At 41.2% G+C, this 16,768-nt stretch overlaps 1 protein-coding gene across 1 annotated transcript in view; it reads right to left on the bottom strand.

Annotated features, from left to right (window-relative positions):
• The window catches only part of ITPRID2 (ITPR interacting domain containing 2), a 34,543-nt gene that overhangs the window by 2,223 nt on the left and 15,552 nt on the right, over positions 1-16,768 (bottom strand). The window contains exons 8-14 of the mRNA XM_014307360.2: positions 15,318-15,406; positions 11,029-12,252; positions 8,396-8,476; positions 7,901-8,028; positions 6,739-6,889; positions 5,402-5,467; positions 4,366-4,746 (exon numbers count right to left, since the gene is read on the bottom strand). Coding sequence (XP_014162835.1) covers positions 4,366-4,746; positions 5,402-5,467; positions 6,739-6,889; positions 7,901-8,028; positions 8,396-8,476; positions 11,029-12,252; positions 15,318-15,406 — 2,120 coding nt within the window. The remainder of the gene's footprint in view (positions 1-4,365; positions 4,747-5,401; positions 5,468-6,738; positions 6,890-7,900; positions 8,029-8,395; positions 8,477-11,028; positions 12,253-15,317; positions 15,407-16,768) is intronic.

Raw genomic sequence — 16,768 nt, 5'->3', positions numbered from 1 at the left:
ACAAAGAATTTCAGCAGTTGCTCACATCATCAATGGGCCACAGGGGTTTAATCTATGCCAGTGAAGGCTATTCTTCACAGGATTGTGATAAAACATTTACTCATTAAGTTTTATATAAATCACACCTAGGAATTTCCAGTAGAAGGCATGTGAGTGTGGCTGAGGATACAACAACAAAAAGAGCAGAGTACTGACTGCTGCAGTAAAGAAAATAAAGGAGAAAAGGAGGCAAAACACAGTTCTACAAGAGCATATTATGCTGGAAAAGAGCAGGGAATGACAAAGAAAAATAGTATGGGCTTCTTGCAAGTACATGAAATCTCTGGCACCAACTCATTTTTTGGGATGGTCTTTAGGAGGTACAAGTCAGTTACAGTTCCAAGGACAGAGGAAGACAACAACTGTGAGAAGGTGCTGGGAGGTAAGAGCCAGAGTCCGGCCTAAGGTCACACAGAAGCACTCAGCATCCCAGTTAAGCAATACATTTTTCTTTTTCATGTTCGTCTCCCCTTTTCCTGGTGCGTCAAAAGGATTAAGCAACAACGTCAGAAGGGTGGCAGCAGCATTAGCAGCAGGTTATTTATCCCTTGTTCTCTTTGGCAGGCAATTCAATCCCTAAACCATTAGTGTGGCAAAGTTCCTTATTTCATTACTACTTTGCATCAAGCAGAAATTCAGAGATTATGATATTATTGGGAAACGGGTTCCAGTTGGGTTGTTTGCTGAGTAAGAGACAAAAGAAAAGTCATTGTGCAACAGAGCCTGTTTCACCAACAGCTAAAAACCCAGAGGATGTCTATGCTGATGCACACACTGATGTACAAAGCTTCAGAACCACTGTCAGCATAGTAAGGCTTTGAGATTTAGAAATGTAGGCACAGGGAAACCTGCACACAGCACCCCATCTTGTCCAGGCATAAGAGAGCCCCCAGTGCTCAATCCACCTTTCTTCTTCAGTATCTCATGGGGTGCGTCTGTGAGTATGCTACAGAACAGTCATTTTGTACCCTTCTCTCAACAGACAGACAAAAATAAACCTCACTTTCCAAAAAAAGCTCATAAAAGCTTCCCAAATTAGCAAGTAAATGATCTAGTATGACAGACAGTCTTGTAAAAAAGTAGAGACTGGAAGCAAAGCAGCTCCTGTTCTATTCTCAGCTCTCTGGCTTGACCTTGATTATTTGAGCCCTCTGCTTCTCACCTTCCTGTCTGGACGACAAAAAGGCCACCCTCCACTGCCTCTTTTCACAGGCTCTGCCTCCTCCCCCTCCAGCCTCAGCAAGGTCACTCCAGTGTGGTGAGCCAGCACTGACTCCTGCAGTGACTCAGTACCTCGCATGTCATGACCAATGGCCAATATTTGCCTTTTTCATTATAAATTAGTTAGGGCAAGGTGCGCCTTCTATTTGCTCTGCAAAGGGGACAGCCCCCTGCCAAGGCTTCCTCTGTACAGAAGACAGAAAAGCAGTCAATGAATGCTCCATCAATTACTTTTAGCAAGTGAATGAAAAATTGATCATTTGAAAAATGAGAGAACCACTCATTTATGCTACATTTACTACGTTGATACAACACCAATACTCAATGTTGCACTGAAAATACAGTATCACTCTCATTTTTACAACAGTAAACCAATGACCTCTCTTTCTAGAAAAGAATTACCATTACCGCACTATTATGTTGCTGCTAAATAAATAACTGATTGAGAGTGAAGTGCACCACTTGTGGCAAACCTGGAGATAGGTGTTCTTCACCGACCAATGTAAAATGGAACCAAGGCTTTTCACAGTGCTTATACTTCTGAAGTAAATTTTCTATAATTAAAAGAATTGCTTCCTACTCTATTTTCTTCCCATGCTACTTCTTCATGGCAGCAGCCGGTGAGATTTTATGCTCAAGATAATAAGATGAGGAATTCAACACCTGCACATGTCAACGACCTACAGACATTTTGAGGGATGTTGAGCTAACATGGATTTGAATGGAAAATGGAAAAGGGATGATTCTCTGCCAGACCATCTCTGTCCCATTAAGACTCATTACAGACTCTTAAAGCAGATGATGACAGGAAAATCATACATTTCCTTAAAGTGTAACTTCATTAAGTGTCATTTTTAATGAAGAACTGTTAGCAAAATCAGAATTTCCACTCTTATAAGCAGAAAGATCTTTCAACTAGCACATCTTTTAAACTGGAGAAGAGCAGAGTGAGAGGGCCTGGTGGCCCTCCTAGTGACCCTGTGACTTACACAAGTCAAGCAGTAAGTACTTCATGTGATAATCCTGCAGAGGCCAGGCTGTATTTCATCAAGAGAGCTACTGTTTGCTATTTTAACACTTCATGTTGCTGAATGTTTTTCCGAGGCAGTTAGTCCATTAATGCCAAAAGTTAACACCATGGTTTTTTTTCACGGAACAAATAGTTACAGGTCAAAGTTCACATGCATTACAGCCCACCCAGGCATATCACACCCACTGCCTGGCTTCTCCCTCCCCCAAACACAAGGTCAGCTACAGAGAATGGGAGGAATGAACAAGGGTTTAATATTTCTGAGTGCATATATCAAGAATGCATCCTACCAGATTTCTTGCTTTTGACAATGAAACTGGAATTCCTTTGCTAACAACAGGGCTATTTAAGCAAGGCATAATTTCAGTTTATGATCTGTTTTAACTCTTAAGAAATAATACAGATTTTCCTGATATGTATTTAATAGCATGTTCTGGCTCTGGAAAATCCACCAAGTGCTGTAAGCCAATGCATCTCCACTCTGACCTGCAAAACTCCTCATGCTGAGAATCTTGAGTTGATCCATAACCCACTGGCAATGAAGTTAAACTGAGGGACAATCTTTCTGTGTGCTCAAATATTCACAAAGTGAGTCAAGCTTGGTTGTTTGCTGACTACTCATCTTTGAATAGTAGCCTCTCAGTTCAGTGTGGATTCTTTCAGCATTACAATGTCCTCAGTGCCACAAAACCCAAATAACAATCTCTGTGCAAAAAGTACACGTCTTTATTTGCTGTCAACTAATGAAGCTAAAGAGGAACTTTCACAGAGGCTAACCTCAGAAAAAATATTGACTGAAATAATTCTGTCCTTTGACTTCAGCTCACTGTTTTTTGTCTAAGCTGCTTTTGCAGTACTTTTGAATTACAGTTCTCCTTCCTATCTCAGTTTCTCCTTTAGCAACCTTCCACCATGACACCACTGCCCTGACATGTGGATTTTTACAGACAGCATGGATACAAAGGCCATCCTGGCTTCACTGCAGAATCAGAAGCACAGTGCAAGGTGTGCTAAATATCTCATGTACTACTCTTCTAATGAGTGGCATGCATCTCATCCATTTCACAGACAAAGTTCAGGTAAAGCTGCTTCCCATTATCCACAGCTTCAACACATGCAGACCTGGAAGGTACCACGGCATTACAGCCTGGCCTGTTGTACATTTCTAAGTATGACATCTCACCTAGTCTTCAGTGGTCTATGGCAGAGCCATACAAAAGCTTCAAGGGACAAGCTGAAAGCTAAGTGTCCAGTGACCCTTGGCTAAAGTCCAAGTGGTCCTTCTCTTGTGAAGAAGTGGGGATAAAATCTACAAGTTCTTGATTCTCATTTCTGTATTCAGAGCAAAGTTTGCTCCACTTTTTCACAGGCACTTCTTTTCAGAACAAGTAGTTTCTTTGGCTTCCTTTCTCCATTTATATTACTTGCCAGAGAGCTTTTCTGTCATGCCACTAACAAAACACATAGTTTTAGTTGTGTTTCTTAACTTGGCCCACAGGAAAAATAACCAAGCACTCCTCACTTTCATTGACTGCCAATAAAACTAGTCCAATATAACTGGTCCAAATCACTCAAACTCTGAAATAACTTCCCACCTGCCTTCAGCTTGTTTCACTTACATTCCTATAGTCCTTAGTGGTTGGGGTAGAGGGACTAGAAAGTACGCTTAGCATTTACTACAGTGTTGTTTCAGAAACATTATTTCACCACTCAATGAACTCCAGTTTGGCATTTTAACAAGCAAACATGACAGAAATTTTCACTTGGGAATCGAAAATACTGCTGCTTAACCAAGCAGTAGAGACAGCAAGTTCTTTCCCAGCCATACTTAGCTATTAATTTACATGCTAACCACTACCACTGAAAAATGGTCCACTGCTTTGCACATAAACAGAGCTCTGGCTCCAACACCTAGTGGCATGTTCTGAGCTTTCAGACACAGCACAGGAACAGAATGGAGCCTTGGCTGGAGAGGGAAGAGAAAACCTCGGTGGACAGGAGTTACAGCCAGCCTTGCCTTTAGGTTACACAAAACTCAGTTCAAACATCCCAGATCTCAGCCCTTCCCTCCTCACCTCCTGTATGACTTGCTGTAGCTCCTCCTGCTCCACTGCTTTGTGGATTTCATCAACTGAAGGCATGAGAGGGATTTTTTCAAGTTTGTGCTCCACCTCTGGCTTGGAGTCTGCAAGCTCCTCAGAGCTTTCCACTGGCTGTCCAGTGCCTGCTCTCAGGGGGGGAGTTGGTGTTAAGGCAACAGAGGCTCGGTACAACTTCTTGCTTTGACTCTTGGCTCTTCTACCTGTGTGACCAGAGCACACTGAAGAGGAATCTGAGTTTCCATGGGAGAATACCGACTCTGCACCCTCTGCTGGGAGAGTTTCCAGTCCAAGCTCTCCCAGTCCTAAACCCAGTTCAGACTTCAGAAATGACTGCTCTCGAATAAGCTCAGAGACCTAAGGATTCGGAAAAGAAACAGTCCCAAATAAGCAAACAAAAAAGTCACATACAGACATAACTATGTTTTCTTGCTATTTATTTAATCACTTACTCATTCCCTCCATGTAACAAATACAGCTATAAAATAAACATATCCTTTGCCTTTATTACTGCAACAAAGAGAATCATGAAAAGGAATGTGCCTTTTTTAAAGCCAACATAAATAAAAATTGTGGCTCTTCCCCAAGCCGCCGACTTTTGCAATACGTATACGTCTTGCCAGAGCCATTGACAGGCACACACGTAAGGGCTTGATTTTCATTTGTTTGTTCCTTCCTTTCTGCAGCTTTTGAACTACTTATTTTCAGTAGCAGAAAATGTGCAGAAATATAAAAAAATAATTTTCCCTATAAAATTAATGAGGTAGTACCACCATTTGTATCAACTAAATGAAAAAATATCTCACTTCTATATATTCCCCTTAAAAGCTAACAAGACTCTACAGGCACTTAGACCTACAGCTAAATCTGCTTAAGGAAAATTGCATCAACAAAGCTATTTAAGAGAGTAAAGTATTTCTAAAATTATGCATCAAATTAATCTCCTGGAACCTATTTTAAAGTAAAGTCTTCCTGGTTCTTTTCATCAGTAAAACACAGAGTAAACACTTACTGGTTCAATGACGTTCAATGGAGAAGGACACGACAGATTATCAGCACTTCTGCTTCCATACATACCCTGAAAAATTAAGTTAAGTTAATGCACTTAGGAATTTCTTTGAGCTCTCAGAAACTAGTATATAAACATGCTGCATCTCAGACAACTTTCTGTAAAACCAGAAAGTTGGAAACAGGAAGCGGAGCTGGTTGGAGAAAGTTAATTTCAGTCATTTTTAAAGCTGGCCCTCTTCTATAAAAGGATTTACAAATAAAAAGTTATTTATATGGTTCAAAGAATGCAAGTTTGGCCTGAGATCACAGTAATACCATATTTTCCTGTTCTTGGGTTTCAATTTTTTTCCCCATGACAAAATACTGAAGAGGAAGATGTGGCCTGTGTCTGTGCTGCTTCTACAGAAGATGATTGGCTAAGAAAGAGAAATGAAACCCAGGAAGAACATATGACACCTTTTGTCTGTGCTTCTTTTGTTTGGCTGATGACAGAACTGCAGCACAAAAAGAGAGGAACAGTCTTTTGCTGAGTGAAAAATAACAAAAAGTAAATTGCCATGCCACCAATAAACACAGACAAATGCCTTTTATCCCCCTTCTTGCACTTCTGGGGAGAGTTTGTGAGAGCAGAGCTTCTCCCACTGTTTGTCAGGGAGCCATATCTGAAAGAGCTACAAAAGGCAACGGAGGAAAAAACTCATGACAATGGGATTTTCTCCTTTTTTTTTGTTTTGTTTTTTTTTGTGTGTGGTGGTGGTTTTTTTTTTTGGTGTGGTTTTTTTTGTTGTTGTTCTTGTTTTGTATTTTTGCTTTTGTTTATCTTCCCATGGATTGGCGGAGCTAGAGAGAAAGCACACTCTGTTTCTTGGGAGAGAAACACTGTGAATGTCTCATCTCTCTGCCCTCATCTCTCAAGAAAATCAGTGTAGAACTCCAGAAAGCCCATCACCATGCTCCAAGGATTTTAGACATAAGACCTAGCTACCAAAACTGTGAAAATTCAGGGTCATGAAGAGGAAAAAGAAAGCACTGACAGAAGAGGTCTGTCCTTCTCAGCCCTAAAACCCCCCAAGGTATGAACACCAAGAAAGTCATACACCTTTTCACCAAGGTGAAATAGTGACTGAAAACGAGAAAATATGACCCCTGATACACATGGCATCATTAGACTCCATCCCACTCTAAGAGTTATAACAGTTATGAGTTATTCTTTGTCCCTGCTCATTGCAGGAGGGTTGGACTAGATGATCTTTAAAGGTCCCTTCCAACCCAAACTATTCTTTGATTCTGTGATGAACATTACATTGAGAAAAAACATGATGCTGTTGCAAAACTTACTATGTGTGCCTGAGGTCTGTAAGGTGAAGACATGTGCAGACTTCTGAGCTGGTCTTCCAAGGCAAGCAGACGGTCTTCCAGCTGCATCTCCAACTCCTGTAGCTCCATGCGGACGGACTTCCTCAGGCTCTGCAGCTGGTCAGCTTCGAATCTACGGCAAGGCCATCACAGAAAGAACAAAAGCATTCACTGCACCCAGCTGCAAAGAGGTGACTGAGCAGGACAGTGCCACAAGCAAAGGATTTCATACAAGGGAATTCAAAGCAGGACACAGAAATGTTAGCTGAATGCCTACATGGCACAGAAGTCTTTTTCCGTTTATAGAAAAGATGTATCAGTCCACAGAAAAAACAAAACCACATAGTGTACCACAGAACATTCTCCAAAAATTTTAGCTTTAAATGCAGAAGAAATCAGCATTTCTACATATATCTAATCAAATTAAATTTAAAGCTGATAAGAACAAGCACCACAGAGTAATGCAGTAATCACATGTTACTTCTCCTGTGTGGTTATAGCTTCCCCAGCACTTACAGCTACATTTTGGCCAGGAAGCCACAGTCTAAGGCAGCCAACTGATTTCAAACATGTTTACTTTTAAAGTGATAGGCCAAGAGCTGATTCAACTAAACTAAATATATAATCAGTTTCAAAAATTGTTCCAGATCTGCTGCTACTGCAACTCCTGGCAAGCACAACCACTCGGAGCCAGAATATGAATGCCATCTGCAGCCTGCTGAGTAGGCACTGAAAAGTGGAAAAGCATCCGAATGTTACAGTTTTCATTCTTTATTTACATCTATGAAGATGGGAGTGATCTAAAAACCAAATCTTTAGGATTTCTTTCCCCTGCAATATCCTATGTTCAAGTATCCTATGATAACAACCCTTAAAATCTGCAGCTGTAGAATCACTTTGGAGAAAGGATGCAGAAAAAAAAATAATTAGTGAGAAATAGGGATTGGAAGAGACAAAGAGTAAAAAAATCTAGAATGAAGATGTATAAAGAAAAGAGTAAATAAGATTTTGGCTAAAGACCTCATATCCAACCCTGTTCATGTTGAAATGAATAGATTTCTTGCTGATCTCAAGAGCAGTAACACATTTTCTGATATGCCAGGGTATTTTCTCTTTTTTTGTTTTTTAAAAAAGGTAATTTTACCTTTCCTCCTCTGTCATGTGCTGATAAACCGTGGTCTGTTGACGCAACATAGTCAATTCCAAATCCATCATTTGGGTTCTGAATAAATTTAGATTTCTCCTCACCACTTGTAGCTCCTGGAAAGTATTCTGGGGAAATAAAAATATAATCATGAATTACATGGGAAAATGAATTAAAGTAAGTTTGGATCCTGTAGCTGCATTTGCCCAGATGAGCCCTTTAAGTTAACAGCACCTCAGCAACTTCAGCACATGATGGAAGGTGCATGTTGTGCCATCACAATGACTCAAGAAAGCAGCACTTTCAGCTGTATCATACAAGCAAACACATGAAAGTATATTTAGATTAATTCCTTTCTAACATTATTTGCAGGAAGCTCTCTCTGGAGAACAAAGACAAGGAACTGCCCAAAGTGAACACAATCTGTGACACATTTAGGATGTTTCCTTGAATTTTATTTTGACTGAGTACCACTCCATAAATAGGGTCACTTACTTCGTAGAGAGGTAGAATGGATGATCTCTGAGTAGTGTAACCAGTGGCAGTGGAAAGATCCTGACCCCTCATCACTGGGTACTAGGGGGAAGAAACAAACAATTTGAAATGGGAAAGGCATCCTCTGGAATGCACACACTCCAAAAGCAGCCCCTAAAACACAAACCTTTTTGGCACTGAGTTTTCTGCAATCCATGGAAATACTGTGTTGCAAATAGGCAACCTTGCAAAATCTCAGCACCACTTCTTAACTGACACATGTGCAACAATTTATGCTTGAAAACCTAGTAGTCTCAATTGTCTCAGCTAATGATAAAAACAACAATTCCAAAACCGTAACTGAACAAATCAAACTGTGTCCCATTTTGACATCATGATTGTAGTCAAATTTGTCATGGGATTTTCTTCAATTCTTAGTTTGGGGAATTTTTGTTCATTTTGATTTTTAATCTCACTATGTTGTCTTCATCCAAAGACCCCAGCTTGCTAATGATCTCTCATGAAAACAAGATCGAAGAATTTCTATTTGCATGTTGCAACAACATACAGAGCAAACAGATAAAACCCAGAGGTTTGTTACATGTAGAGACACAGCACAGCAAAGAACAGTGGAAACAGCAAAAATGTTTACCTTCTCAAACATGAAAGACAGCTTGTCCAATATAATTCTGAGAGAATTCAAAGGACTACTGATATGTCATGGAAAATCTGAAGCATGTTCATTCATATAGAGAAGTTTTGCTCCAACATGATCACACCAAGCGGATGGGTTTATCTTTCCTCTGCCAGCTTTCTCTGTTCCTTGTTCTATCAGCAACTTATCTAGTCCTCCTTATTTCCTCTTAAAATCCGAATCAAATGTTTAAACATCTCAACTTTTTCTTTAGCCATTGCGTGTGGTATGTGCCAAACTCAGTCTCTACTGTAGGAAACCAATCTCCGCTGTGAGAAGGACCAAGCCTCCAAAATGAAACTAATTTAGACAAAATATGCTTGAAGAAGAACATGTGGGCTAAATGTTATTATCTCTTCCAATGCCCCCTTTTTTTTCTGACTGAACCAGCTTGAGTAGTGGATGTAATACAGAGATTTCTTTTTCAGCAGGTTCAGTTAGCATTGTATGTGTGCTAGAAGTACTGAGCACACTGTAACCTTACACACATCAAGGCTGCAATTAGTACACAGGAGAGAATTCTCTAGAGAAGGTTGAGTTCTGCAAACACTTTCTCCCAGGCACACCATGAACACCACCTTGAGCAATGGTTGACTTAAAACACAGGTGACCACAGTTTCCTGCTGTAGAGCTGGCCACCAAATCTTGCTCTGAGCAACAAGGCCAGGTGATAGAACCAAAGGAAGACTGGACTCACCTCTAACTTCTGACAAGTGGCAAAGTCAATAAAATAAGAGGGGCCCAAAAAAGGCCACCACAGCCTCCCACCTGAAATACGGTGCAGGCAGGTGCATGTTTGCTCTTGGGTTAAATGCACAGCAATTTTAGGTTTACAACTGCATAGTATTCACATATGCATACATAAACAAGCAGAGTCTGTAACTGCCTTGCCCACACAGCCTCCTGCAGGAGCTTGCAGGATCCTAAGTTGGATCACTACCTAAGAAAACAACAGAACCAGGATGGCAGAGGAGGAACTGCTGGCAATCAAGAGAGGAGGAGCAGAAGGTGTGGCAGAAATTGGTAAAATTTACATGCTTGCATTCTCAACCTTTTCTTCTCTGAGTGATGAGATGGATAAAATTTCACATGCTCTGACAAAATCAATTCTTAATAAAAGACTGATGGTATCAAGAACATGTTGGCTAGCACCAGAGTTGCAAGTGGAAAAGATTGGCATGAAACAGCACAGAAACACACAGAGATCAATCACTGACATCATTATTGAAGCTTTGTGACTATAAGGAAAAAAATGCACTTTTAACAGCTAGATGAGAAGTATGTCAAAGAAAAGAGAAATCAAAGGATTGATCAGACTGTTCTGTGATTCTATAAATATGCATTTTAAAATCTAAATCTAATGATTCTAATCTTAAAATAAAATAATAGCTAATAAAGAGTACACTGTTCCTCCCTCCCACCCAAGAATATCCATAAAAGCTAAAAAAAAAAAAAATACTGGAAAAAATCACTCTGGATCAACTGGAACAAGAAAACATTAAATGCAAAAAAGTGGAGCATTGAAAAGATGATCACAGAATCACAGAATATATTGATTGGAAGGGACCCACAAGGGTCATCAAAGTCCAACTCCTGGCCCTGCACAGGACAGCCCCAAGAGTGATTCCATGTGCCTGAGAGCATGGCCCAAGTGCCTCTTGAACTCCATCAGGCTTGGTGCTGTGAGGTGCTTCTGTGGGGAGCCTGTTCTAGTGCCCAACTGCCCTCTGGGTGGAAAACTTTTTCCTAATATCTATCCTAAAACTCCTACCTTTGAACACTTCAAACTTGCCTGTTTAAACAGAAGTTCCTACAATAGTAGCAAATCAGACTTGAAAAAAATATCTTTTTTTCCTGATCTGTTAAACTACTCAAAGAATTATTCAGGTTATCACCTTGGTTTGGTAAGGATAAAATAAGGAGCCCCTTTGTCCAGGGGCAAAACCAGGCTTCCTCTTACCTGCGAGAGGTTCTGCAGAGAGTTTCTGATGTCATGGAGGACCCTGCGGAGCTGCATCTCCACAGTGGAGGGTGGGTTCATGGCAGGAGGACGATGAGGAACTCCATGCCTTGGAAAGAAGGGGCAGCTGAAGGGGGAAAGCATGGCACTGAAGGAAGAGCCAGAGATGCTTGGGACACTGTGGGTGCTGAGCGTCCTCATGTGCTCGCACAGCGGCCTGTCCTGCCACTCCGTGGGGAGGGAATGGAGGGAGCACGTGGACCGGGACATGGCTGCTGGCATGTGCAGGGGGCAGCTCTGTACCCTGGTGGGACTGAGCTCCTCAGACAGCCTGCTGGGCCCTGCCTGGGGCACCTCTTTCTTGGAGGACGAAGGCGCAATAAACAGTGTGGATTTGCACACAGGATGGCTGGAGGCTGCCTCCTCCTCACTTCTGTCATTCTCAGATGCTGCTTCCTTGTCGTCCTCCACTTGTGTGTACTTGTAGGTGAAAGAAGGAGGACTGCAGAGAGTCTCTTTTCCTGGAGTTAACTGAACATTCACAGAGGACACCACTTTCACTGGATTCAGCAATGCAGTTGGGAGAGACTGAGACCGCCTCAGAGGATAGCCCGATTCAGCAAACCAGAGTCTCTGCTTCCTCAGAAGATCTTTTGACTTAAGCAGAGTGCACCTGGCCTTGGAGTCAGGTGAGTTGATGATCCTCATCTCAGCTCTTTGCAAGGCAACCTGAACTCTGTCCACAGATGATGTGGAGGAGCCATCACCTTCCAGAGACTGCATCGACTTGAGGATATGGTGTGTGTGATACTGAGGAAACTCAAACACACTGCCTTCCTCCAGCAGGTCTGATTCCTTTTGCTCACTGGAAATGTCTTCCTCTTTAGAGCTGACCTCTCCTTGGACTGTCTCTGATATATGAGATGACTTGCTTTCTTGTCCTTGATTTTGTTCAGTTTTACAGTCACTAATTTTTCTGTCTTCACTCCTTCTGCTATCAGAAGATGCCCCTACCTTTCGTCTCTCTACTTGAGAGATAATATCCTCTTCATCATCGTCATAATCCTCCTCATCATCATCTTCCTCCTCCTCTTCCTCAAACTTCTCAAAACAGGGCAGTTCCTTGGCTATCGGTGTCTTCTGTTCCTCACTGTGTGATGTCACAGTTGTTTCACTGTCACAGCTGTCAGCACTGCTTCCCATGCCCTGCAAAGACTCCTGAACCTAGGAAAGATATGACAGAGCAAAGGAGTGAATGTACTGGACACTCAACTACTGCCTTCTCAAAAGTCAGGCCAAGAGTCCAAGAATACCTTCACAGGGCATTGGAGGGGGGAGCAGAAAGAATAATACACTTAGTGTGCAAGAAAAATGGCAAAGGAGAACAAAGAAATCATAGTATCAGATACATTAGGAGTACAGTGAAGTATGGCACCAAAAGGAGCTTTTTATTTTTCTAAAGAGAAAATTCTTCACACATTCCTTTGATTTGACAATAAATTCAATATTGTAAGAAGAACATAAGTGGCAAAGGAGTAAGAGCAAGAAGAATACAATGCTAGTATTTTAGGTAGTGATGACAAACAGATAGCTGGGTCATGGTACAAAGCATTTCCCATTTATAAAGGTTCACAACAGTGAAATGAAGGGTAGCATTAGGAAATGTATACACAGAAGTGAGGAGAATTGCAAACTGTAATGAAACTGTGTTACAGGACAACACCAAGAATGGGGAAGCCAGTCTGCCCATAAACTAAGCCTGTTTAAATAAAAAATCATTGAAGACTGAGAATATCACATCAGGATGTTAATCTCAGCTGGAGACCACATCCGGTACTATTAGCCCATCCCTCCTTTCTCCTGATACTTCTTCCCCTTTTCATTCTAAGTAACAGTTTAAACCAGAGTACATAAACAAGGGAGTTGCTAATTTAATAGGTAACAAATGGCAAGAAAAGCATTTAAGAGAAATGAAAAAAGAAGAGCCCTATTCATTGTAAAGCATATTCTTGAAGCTGGACTGACTGACTGCTGTATTTACAAGTGCACAAGACATTTCCCTAAGAGTACGTGGTATAAAGTACACTCTTGGAAATCTACCATAGTTGTAATGAACCAGAAATTTTTCACAGATGCATGAACTAGAAATTTTCCTATCTCTACTTTCTGCAGTTCTTGATTCCATTAGGATATTAATTATTAGTTCCTTCTAAAGACATTATGTTTGTCAGGCAATAGTTCCTTCTCCAACCATCTAGAAGATTTCAGCCATGAATGTCATCTTCACAGTACATACCTAACATTGCACTCACTAGCACAGCCACAAATTATTATGCAAGAATGTACATGATCAGATGGTTTTCAAATTAAAGGTACTAAATGAGCAAAAGATTATAATGTTTAGGTGAAATCATACGGGCTACACGTGTGTCTATCTGTGTCCTAAATCCTCCATCACAATGTTCAACTATGAGTAAATCATAAGAACTTGGATAGAGAATTCTGGCTTCTTTGGTAACACAAAACCCCTCTGCAGAATACCCTATCTGAATATCAAAATCTCCCTCAGAAATCTTAATTATGGAAGTTCAGAGATGAAAGGCAATATGGTTCAAATTTTGAGTTCTCTTCTGAGTTTCAGAGGAAGGCTATGGGTGCTAGAGTCAATAATTTAACAGTAGATGGCACTAAATTACCATACTTTTAAGAAACAATATATACTCCTCCGTATCCCCTTCCTCTTTTCACAGGTTCTCTTCTGCAGCTGCCAAGTTCTCATTTCCCCTAGCTGCACCATTCACCCATATTTTCTGAATTCAGCTCAGCACTTGGTCAGAATTAAGGAGTGAAGGTGGCAGAGGAGAGCCTAGCAACTCCATGGCACAAATGTCATGCAGCCTCAATATACCTTTTCAAAACAGCAGTACAGAAAACAGAAATCTCTTCCCTTTACAGCCAACACAGATGAACTCCAGCAATATTCCAGGGTACTTAGCAGCAACATACTTTTAGTGGGCTCTTAATCAGGTTGCAACCAACATAAAGATCAGGAGTGACCAACTCTCCTCTGAGTCACCTTCTAACATGCCTGTCAACTTCAGTGCATTCACAGCTCTGTAGAGAGCTAACAAGTATGTCAGATGATTATGCTCTTTGCAGGAACTCAGGATCATTTTTCCCTTTATTCAGTATTACTCCCTTTCTTGCTCTTGGAAAGCATTAATCAGATGTTTAAGGGAGACAAAGACCAACATTGTCTTATCTTTTATTTTGGTACTCAGTTGAAGAACTACTAAATTGGAAAACCCAGAATTCCAGTACCAAAATGAAAAAGCAACATGATGCTTTTTCAACTGATGGATGAAGCAGGTAAAAACCTCTTCCTAGTAACTACCAAACAGCTTTTAAAATGCTTGGTGTGCCACAAGGGAGAAAAACATGGTAGCATAAGAAACAGGTCAGCAGATACAAGCTATAGAGATGGAATTGCTGGAGATACCCAGAATCCCATCTACTCCTTTGGGCTGTGGTCTAGGTCTCAGGAATAGCTGGCCTTGAGAGCAGGATCCAACTCAATGCTTTTCACTGGCTGACTGACAGGCCAATCAAATCATGGCTATTACTGTGTGAATGTTTTAGGAGAACCAGGAGAACAGCTCTCCAAAATACCAGATACAATGCTGTGCAAGCATGTGTATTGAGGACACACCTAAACACCAGGCTGGAACAAAAGTTTTCCCTAAGACATGAGGTCTCTGGTCAGCATCACAGCAATTTCTGGGACTAAGATCAAAGAAACTGGAACAAGAAAGAGCATGGAAGGTCAAGATCAACTAAAATTAGTCTATCTTCACAGTAAAGCTAGTGTGAAATTGTTTTCATTTTCTGTCAGTTGGTAATTAAAAAGAAAAGAAAAAAGAAAAAATGCAGGGGGTGGGGGAGAGAAGAACATGGGCAGTGGGAAGGCAAAAATGATAAAAAAATGAAATAATCAGCAGAATAGCTATAATCTTTCAAGACCTTAATCTCTACCCACCACTGAGAGGAATCAACAGTGAGAAAAGATACACCAGTAACAGCAAATAGAACGTACTGAATTTAGACCTTATTCCAGTCCCAAGTATACTCAGATTAACCTACCAAAAAGGCTTTCAAATCTGAGCACAGGGACTTGGCAGGTCCAGCTCTGAAAACTATGATTTTATAGATCTAGACTGACAGTCACAGTAGCAGTCAAACACTGTTTCACACTAATCAGGAGTATTTCAACCACAAGATGAGAACCTTACCTGAAGCTGACTGAATGGAGAACAGTCTGTAGAGTCCTCAGCAAAGCCACTGCTGTCAGAGTGCTGACTTGCTGTCCTTAAGAGTTGATCTGTTTGAAACAACCAAAACCCAACTGTAATTACTTTACAAATCACAGCCTTTCAAGACCAATCCCACTGAATACAAGCTTTCCTTTTACAGCAAAAAACCATGAAATGGGTAATACAATTGCTTTTCAGGTTCCATTTTGAACGAAACAGAGAAACAGCTTGTTTGTTTCAAGCAAAATCTCTCTCATCCAAACCCCTACTTGCGAAACTTCAAGCAACCATTTTTTACATTTTTCCTTCCTGTGCTGTGGAAAAAAAACTCTGCAGATATTGCCACTACTGGAGTTCTCCTTTCTCAAAACTGTATCGCTAATTAATTCACACACAGGCAGTGGAAGAGTTGCTTTTGAGTTGAAAAGTACAGATTTGACACCTCTCCTGATCATGGAGATACTGAAGATTGCTGGTCTCCCACCAGCCTACACCACCCCACACACCCAAAAGGACAGCTTCTCATGGGAAGAGAGGGCCATGTGGAGGACTCTGACAACTGCTGGAGAGGATCCTCCACTGGGTTAGCAAGACAAATGCAGAACATCCCTTACCCATCAATGGGCAATATGCCAAAGCACATTCCCAGTGCTCATTTTATACATGAGAGATAAGATCCTCCTGCTTTTTCCTTTCTACTCTCATTAGGTAAGCATTAAAATAGCCTAAAGAGGCTCTAAAACCCTAAGTGCTTCCCAGGAGTGATTTCCTCTGGTGCAAGCACTGCACTCATTAAGCAGCTTTGCAGGGAGATCTCAGCAAGCTCTGCAGCACACTATTGCATGTATATTTTTCCTGACTGGACACTGGAAGCACCCACCAAGTGCAATGTCTACCTTATGGCACCAGAAACATTCTACCCAGCCTGAGGTGGGCAACAACCTTATCTCACCTTTAGATCTCAGCAGAAGTATAACATCTTGGAGATGGGAAGTATCTACAATGGCCTGTAGCCCCAGTCCCCTGCCACCTTCTCCTCTGGAGCCTTAAGCAAGAGCTTGCTGCTGTCTCCTCAAAGGCTCAATGCAGAATTTTGCCCCAGTTAACTGTAGTCATATAATTAATCCCAGTTCACAGCTCAATGCATTGGCATGCATTATGAAAACTGTTGGATATTCACAACTAATTGTTTTTAGTATTAATTATGATAAGCATTTTACTAACACAGAAATAAGTTAGAGCCTGCACAGCCTGTGAACACCAGTAGAAGCAAACTGCCCACTAAGCTTCTGTATCAGTGATGTCACATAGCTTTTAGGGAGTGCCTTTCAAATTGTGCTGCTGCTCTGTTATCATGGTAGCCACAATATCCTGCGATGACAAACAACTTCTCTACCTCAAGACAGACATCCCCACCCAACTCCCAGTAA

The sequence above is a fragment of the Geospiza fortis genome, unplaced genomic scaffold, assembly GCF_000277835.1.
Source record: "Geospiza fortis unplaced genomic scaffold, GeoFor_1.0 scaffold112, whole genome shotgun sequence".
In the NCBI taxonomy this organism is placed as follows: Eukaryota; Metazoa; Chordata; class Aves; order Passeriformes; family Thraupidae; genus Geospiza; species Geospiza fortis.
The sequence above is the reverse complement of the archived record's forward strand: the minus strand, read 5'-3'. Positions and strand labels throughout refer to the sequence as shown.